The sequence below is a fragment of the Osmerus eperlanus genome, chromosome 2 (genome assembly GCF_963692335.1).
Source record: "Osmerus eperlanus chromosome 2, fOsmEpe2.1, whole genome shotgun sequence".
Taxonomy (NCBI): Eukaryota; Metazoa; Chordata; class Actinopteri; order Osmeriformes; family Osmeridae; genus Osmerus; species Osmerus eperlanus.
Window position 1 is genome coordinate 22,212,747 of NC_085019.1, and position 7,592 is coordinate 22,220,338.

Consider the following 7,592-nt stretch of genomic DNA (forward strand, 5'->3'; position numbering starts at 1 on the left):
CGTACTGTTTTTAATTGAATGTGTTGGGGACTGTTAGTGATGTTATCACGATTTAGTTGGGGATCTGATTTGATCAGATATTGTTCATTCACGTAGACTTTAATAAGACTTGAACTAATAATGAATGCTCTTGAGGTCGTGTAGTTAACTGGACCTTGGTCTGCGTAGCTAAGGTTACGTCTGATTGAGTTCTTGCGGAAGTGCGATGTTAAACCGACTGAAATTTGAATAGGATGTCTCCCTCAGTTTAATGGTTAATGAAGTGTGATTTAATATGAGTCCAGACTAGACTTTTTCGACCCATGGGAATAACCTAGTTGACCGCTGTCTTCACACCCCAGCAAAAATCTGGGTCATTGCAAGTGTGAGTTTGATCATAACCACAGTGAAGCAGTTGTTTATTTGTGGTGTCTGAGTGCATGTGCGTGTTTGTGTGTGTGTGTGTGTGTGAGTGTTTGTGTGTGTGCGTGTCTGTGTGTGTGTGTGTGTGTGTGTGTGTGTGTGTGTGTGTGTGTGTGTGTGTGTGTGTGTGGTTCTACGGGGTTTGATTAGGAAAATATGTTCAAACCCTATAGTTCATAAACGGTCTTTGATTCGGTGTGAATTAAACGGTCTTTGATTCGGTGAATTCACACCGAATCAAAGACCGTAAATAAAGACCACAACAAGTGAAGTAACTCATTTTGATGCGTAAATGTGAATATCTGAATAATAAGGGATCAAACAAATAAACTGACCAATCAATGTGTAGATTAATTTAAATATGACTAGGGCCTACATAAACACAAGGGATTGGCTATAATTATTTATTGCAATCTAAAAATAACGTTTTGTAGGCTCAGAAGGATATCATACCTTTTCTCAGTAAGTTTTTTCGTAAACCCATTAGGAAAGCAGAACTCTTGTAGGTTCACAGACTCTCCTCACGATGGCGCTAATAGTTAGATTTGAGCTGCTCGCATTATGGTCCAGTTGAATGCGCTGCCAACAATGGCAGGTAAATAGCTAACTATTATTATAGAAACAATGATCAATATTGATGTCTCATACTTACACTTATGTCGAGTTTTATTCTTTTCTCTAATTAATTAATTTTCTCTAATTTGCCTCTAATTAAGATCCGGTGTCCACATTTTTTAAGTTCAATAGCATAGACTTAACATAAGGCATATTGACTAGATGAATGCACCCATGCTTGAAGGGAAACAAATGATCAACTAAATGACAACAACGTTTACTTTGAGCAGCAACAACTGAGCAGTAAGTCTGGATATAGTTTAACTTTCTATAGACTGTTGGTAAGCCTATGCTAAACCTATTAAATAAATAGACTTAAAGTAACATGTAGGCTAAATAATAGGCCCATTCCAAACCAATATCTCTATTAAACATTTTATTGATTTCTCATTGCGTTACATTAAGGGTTAACGGTACTTGGGCCATATGCTGTTGGTGATGAGGGAGGGAGGATGGAGAGGAGGGGGTAGAGAGAGGCAGAGAGAGAGAGGGCAGTCGTCAATGCGCTACGCTCGCAAGGGGAGTAAGGGAGCGAAAAAACGGAACGTGGACACAATGGATTGTCAAATACACGAATTATAAAGGAGCAAGGATTTAGGAAACACAGGGAATAAGGTAGGACACATGGTAACCAAACAGAGAAAAATGCTTTTGTTCGTCTTGTCTTTGCGTGCGAATGTTATACATACTGCAGGAGAAAGAGAGTCAGGAAGAACCCGTAGCTAGACATCAGGGAAGCGAGGTGATCGAGAGGCCCATTTCCGCAGGGTCCTAATGTTCCGCTAACGTCATTTAAACGTTTTAAACAATATGTTCGTGAAAGAAAGACTGTTCAAACGTTTTTAACGTCGTTGACAAAAAATAATCCAATCTTTTGGCGTTAAACTGTAAACCGACCTGGTAGTTGGATAGTCTGCCACTAGGCTATCCGCGTCACAACAAAGCCTGTCTCAGCAGTCGGGCACGCATTTGACAGTGTCATTGACGAACCGTTATAATGTAGCCACCTGATTTAATACATTTCCACATTGCTGCAATAATGTCATCTTGCTCTATCAGGGTCCTGTCTGTCATACCACGTTATCTCAGACAAACCAACCATAGTCTGGTAGCCTACTAAAGTCTGTGTGGCGGTACAGGCTTATGACTTCAGATCTGAATCCGAATTTCATTCCATACCTGTTTGCATTAGAAGATAAATGTTGTGTTCAAAAATATGGCTCCAAAAAATAGATTGTGGCTGTATGATGGTCGTATTTTCCTTTCCATATAAATGCCACACTTCGACAAAAACGAGGTGCACACAGTTAACCATTCTGATATGACCATTCATTTGATTTCCGTTGATAAGTGTTCTGTGTTCCAGGCCTATACCTAAACTCCTCTTGGGAAAACAGGCGCATAATGTATGTAACATACTATAGCCTCTAGTACACAATAACTACCCTGTTGGGTTTCTTATACAATGAGCAGCCTTATGAGTGTAGGGTTCACATTCAAAACCAGGAAACTAGCACAGTGCAGGAGGGAGAATGGAAGCATTGTGTCGGATATTTACATGATTGGGGGCTTAGTTTTGTTCGTCTTACATGATGTGTACGACGATGGGCGGTGGACTCCATCACAAGGTCTGGCGCTCTCAGCAGAATATAGCTTGTTGATTTCCAAGGCTTGTGTACCTCAGTCAGTCTCTTGCTTCTGGTAGCATGAATGGGGATTATTGTAGCTAATACAGTTAGCTTTAAGACCCTGTGGCGTCTTTCCATTTAGCAGCAGCTTACGCTGATGAGGAAGACCTGAAACGTTGTCAAGGAGGCAGAAAAAAACGGTATACATGATACCCTTTAATGAGTGGAAAGAGGATGAGGCACAAAATAATTATACCGTGTTAGAGTTGATTCTCTGCTAATATCTAACCGATTGACACCTATTCATTAGGCTCAGTGTATCTTTTGTTCTCTGTCCTTCAGCTGCCTTCTTTTGCCACAGTTTATAGATGACAGTTGCAGTTTTCTCGGCTCTTCCCTATTCTCGTTCGCCGGCGGTCACGAGTGATCATCTCATATTCTCTCTCACTTCTTTTTTGGTCCTGAATCATAACCAGCTTTCAACCAGCTGTGCTCATATTCACTTCTCCCTCCTCTCCTGCCTTCTCACCAACATTACTTTCCTCTCTATGCAGCAACTCTCTCTTTCTGCTATCTTTCTTCCAGCACTTTCTTTGTCCATCCTCCTAACAGACCTCACGTTGATTTTAGCGTTAAGGGTACATTTGTTTTGACTCTGCAGGAGGCGAGGTAGTCCCGGCAGAGCTTCAGTATGCTGTCATTGCTGTCCGTCAGTCCCACTCCGAGGTGCACTTGATTAACCATGATGAAGACGGAACCCCCGACCGCGGGGGGCAACAACGGCGGCGCCGGGGCGACCCTGAGGAGCCCGTCCCCCCACCGGAACGCGTACGAGGCCGGGCTGCAGGCGCTGAAGCAAGCCACAGACGCCCTCAGCAGCACGGCCAACGGCGGCAACGGCAAGGACGGCAAGCCGCCGCCGCTGCCCCGGCCCACGGGCCGCGGGCGGCGCTACGGCTCCAACGTGCACCGCATCAAAAACATGTTCATGCAGATGCAGTCGCCGGGCGACGACGACGACCCGTCGAAGGCGGGCGCCGAGCAGACCGTCAAACTGTCGCTGCCCCGGGCCAGCAGCCTGAACGAGAACGTGGACCACAGCGCCCTGCTCAAACTGGGCGCCACCGTGTCGGAGCGCGTCAACCGCTTCGACCCCAAGGAGGGAGGGGCGGGGGCGGGGGGCCCCGGCTCGGCGGGGTACTCCAAGCTGCAGGAGACCAGGAAGATCTTCGAGCAGCGCACGCTGCAGGAGAAGCAGGCGGCCACCAACCGCATCCTCCTGAAGAAGGAGCGCGCGTCGGGCTTCCAGGACGGCCGCTTGGACGTGGTGGTGCGCTTCAACGGCAGCACCGAGGCCCTGGACCGGCTGGACGCGGTCGGGAGCGGCGGAGGGGAGGCGGTCAGCCCCACGGTGAGCCAGCTGAGCGCCGTGTTCGAGAAGGGAGACCTGAGGAACCACCTCCACCGGCCCTCCTCCACCTCGCCCCTGCCCCGTGGGGAGAGCCCCAAGCCCTCAGGCCTCGACTCCAACGCCTCGGCCCAGAAAGTGCGCGTGCCTCCCCCTGGAGGTCAGGAAGAGGGGGGCCACCAGGCCTCCGACCAGGAGGGGTCCCCCCGGAGGAACAGGGCAGCCCCCCGACACGAAGACGGGGCCTCTGGCGGCCCTCGACCCGGGGACAGAACCTCCACCGCCTCCTCCGGCGATGCTGAGCGGGAGGCCGGAACTGAAGCCAGGGGCTCGAGTACGGGAAGCGACCCAGGCAGGGAGTCCAAACCTGGGGAGCAGCAGGACTCGGAGGGCCCCGAGGCGGGGAGCCGGCTGGTCCAGGCCGATGTCCACGCCTCCCGGGAGAACGGAGAGGAGGCGCGCTGTGATGCCACGCAGCGAGAGGGCGGAGAGAGGGGAGCGGGGGAGGAGCCAGAGGCGGGGTCTGGGCTGGAGGGGCGGGAGGAGGACGGTGGGGAGGAGGAGTCTCGGAAGGAGGATTACTCGGAGGGAGACCTGGTGGACATCAGTGCGTACAGCGGCATCGGGGAGGACTCTGGAGGGAGCCAGCTGGACGAGGACGAGGAGCAGGAAGAGGAAGCCTACGAGCCCGAGTCCAGCTCCTCTGAAATGCCGGGACTTCCCCCGGAGGAGGAGCCTCCGCCAGCCAATAGGAAGATCTGCTTCAGCACTGGACCAATCAAGGTGAGTCAAGGTTACATAGCACTTGAGGTTTTCCACGAAATAGAAGAGAATTCCCGTTTCCTTTTAACAAGTTATGTGATGTGACAAAACACGCTACTCGCTACTTGAAGGCTTTTAGTGTGGCTACACAACAACGTAAACATATTTTTTGGTAGTTTCAGTGTTCAGGGAAACTGTATTCCCTGTAATAAAGACCTGTGTCCTCATGACAGATTCAGAAGAGTTTCGAAACAGTGCGGGCGTCGAACGGCACCTGTGGTTTCTGTAGAGCCATTTCAGGCTGACTGTGTGGGTGGGTGGCAGCGTGTATGACTGACAGGTTGTGAAATCCCCTCTCTGGCTCGGTCAGCGCTCTCTGCCAGCCCAGAAACACCTCCTGCCTGCTATCCTCTTCCTGAGAAACAGAGCGAGAGAGAGCGCGAGGAAAGACAGAGTTGTCAGACTTGTCTCTGGGCCGTCTGACTGGGGTGATTCTCTGGCCTCAACTGGGACGAGTGAAATCAGATCAATTCCTCAGAGGCCCCTGGTGGAGTTTGGGTCACAGCTAGGTGTTGCTTCACCAGGCGAGGTGTTGCTGGCAGACAGGTGGGGGGATGTGCAAAGACACCCAGGAGGGAGAGAGAGAGAGAGAGAGAGAGAGAGAGAGACTAAAGAGAGAGAGAGAGGGTAACGAAAGTAAGAGAGAGAGAGGGTAACGAAAGTAAGAGAGAGAGAGAGAGAGAGAGAGAGAGAGGGTAACGAAAGTAAGAGAGAGAGAGGGTAACGAAAGTAAGAGAGAGAGAGAGAGACTAAAGAGAGAGAGAGAGGGTAACAAAAGTAAGAGAGAGAGAGAGACAAAGAGGGAGAGAGAGAGGGAAGAGAGAGTAAAGAAAGAGATAGAGAGGGAAGAGAGACTAAAGACAGAGAGAGAGGGTAACGAAAGTAAGAGAGAGAGAGAGACAAAGAGGGAGAGAGAGACAGAGAGAGAGAGAGAGAGAGAGAGAGGGAGAGAGAGGGAGAGAGAGAGAGACAAAGAGGGAGAGAGAGAGAGACAAAGAGAGAGAGAGAGAGAGAGACAAAGAGAGAGAGAGAGATCTTCCCTCCAGCAGGTCGTGTACCATTGTAGGCGTCCTCATGAGTTTGAGTCATCAATTAATATATATCACCTCTCAGTATCATATTACATGAATGTTAGCTGGATAATCAGTGGTTTGGGGTGATTCAGCTCTCTAGTACAGGCTCTGTGTGAAATGTTGTCTAATCACATTCCATTGTATCTGTCCCACAGCCAGAGCATAATAGCTTACTGTTAAGCATAGTCGTTTAATCTTCTCATCATGCCACCCTGAGAAAGATCAGCCTGTCATCTTATGACCACATCCTGTCACATGGTCTGTCTATAGAGGGAGATCAGTGTCCAGCCTGTCATCTTATGACCACATCCTGTCACATGGTCTGTCTATAGAGGGAGATCAGTGTCCAGCCTGTCATCTTATGACCACATCCTGTCACATGGTCTGTCTATAGAGGGAGATCAGTGTCCAGCCTGTCATCTTATGACCACATCCTGTCACATGGTCTGTCTATAGAGGGAGATCAGTGTCCAGCCTGTCATCTTATGACCACATCCTGTCACATGGTCTGTCTATAGAGGGAGATCAGTGTCCAGCCTGTCATCTTATGACCACATCCTGTCACATGGTCTTTCTATAGAGGGAGATCAGTGTCCAGCCTGTCATCTTATGACCACATCCTGTCACATGGTCTGTCTATAGAGGGAGATCAGTGTCCAGCCTGTCATCTTATGACCACATCCTGTCACATGGTCTGTCTATAGAGGGAGATCAGTGTCCAGCCTGTCATCTTATGACCACATCCTGTCACATGGTCTGTCTATAGAGGGAGATCAGTGTCCAGCCCTCTCCCGAGCTGTAGTGACAGGTCTTGGCTCTGATTGGTCCACAGGAAGACTGGTTTTGTCCTCTAGGGCTGGGATGCTTGTTTTAACTGTGTGTGTGTGTGTGTGTGAACCTGTCTGCATGTGTCTTTGTGTGTGCTTGTGCGTCTGCCTCGGTTTGTGTGTGTGTATAAGCATGTGTGTGTGTGTGTATGAACATGTGTGTGTGAGTGTGTGTATGGCCGTGTGTGCGTGTGTGCAGTCAGCCATCCTAAACCTCTCCGGCCCTTATTCCCCTCGTGGAGCAGATCAGTCTTCTAAGAAATATTATGACAGAGCTGTCACTTCCAGCAGTCTCTCTCTCTCTCTCTCTCTCTCTCTCTCTCTCTCTCTCTCTCTCTCTCTCTCTCTCTCTCTCTCTCTCTCTCTCTCTCTCTCTCTCTCTCTCTCTCTCTCTCTCTCTCTCTCTGAAGACCTGCCTTGAGTCGCTGTCGAAACCTCCAGCAGGACAGTTGTTTGGCGGCTTTTGTCTACAATAGCACCATTGTATGTCATAGTCTGGAACTCAAGCACACAGAAGGTGTGACTAACAGAATGTTGTTATACAACCAATTTGCTTCAAAGCTGCTGTATAGCCACCGGGTGTTCTGTTAGCATATAGGTGTCATGTCGAGTTCCTCTGTGACCTACTAAACCATTTAACCGGGCAACAGACTAGCTGGAGAAAAGCTCTCAGGTCTCGCAGAAAGACTGTCCTCCTTTTTGCTTCTAGTTCAAGCCAGAGATAGGGAGCCTGCTAGGCTAGCTAGCTACAGAAGCATGCTAGGCTAGCTAGCTAAAGAAGCATGCTGGAGAAGCATGCTGCAGAAGCATGCTAGGC

The 7,592-nt window shown here is 49.2% G+C and overlaps 1 protein-coding gene across 1 annotated transcript in view; it reads left to right on the top strand.

The window, feature by feature from the left end:
• Nucleotides 1-1,497: 1,497 nt before the first annotated feature.
• Nucleotides 1,498-7,592, top strand: part of ppp1r9ba (protein phosphatase 1, regulatory subunit 9Ba) — a 19,610-nt gene continuing 13,515 nt past the window's right edge. Inside the window, exons 1-2 of the mRNA XM_062480465.1 lie at nucleotides 1,498-1,632; nucleotides 3,307-4,836. Of these exons, the coding sequence (XP_062336449.1) occupies nucleotides 3,388-4,836 (1,449 nt within the window). The 5' untranslated portion in view covers nucleotides 1,498-1,632; nucleotides 3,307-3,387. The remainder of the gene's footprint in view (nucleotides 1,633-3,306; nucleotides 4,837-7,592) is intronic.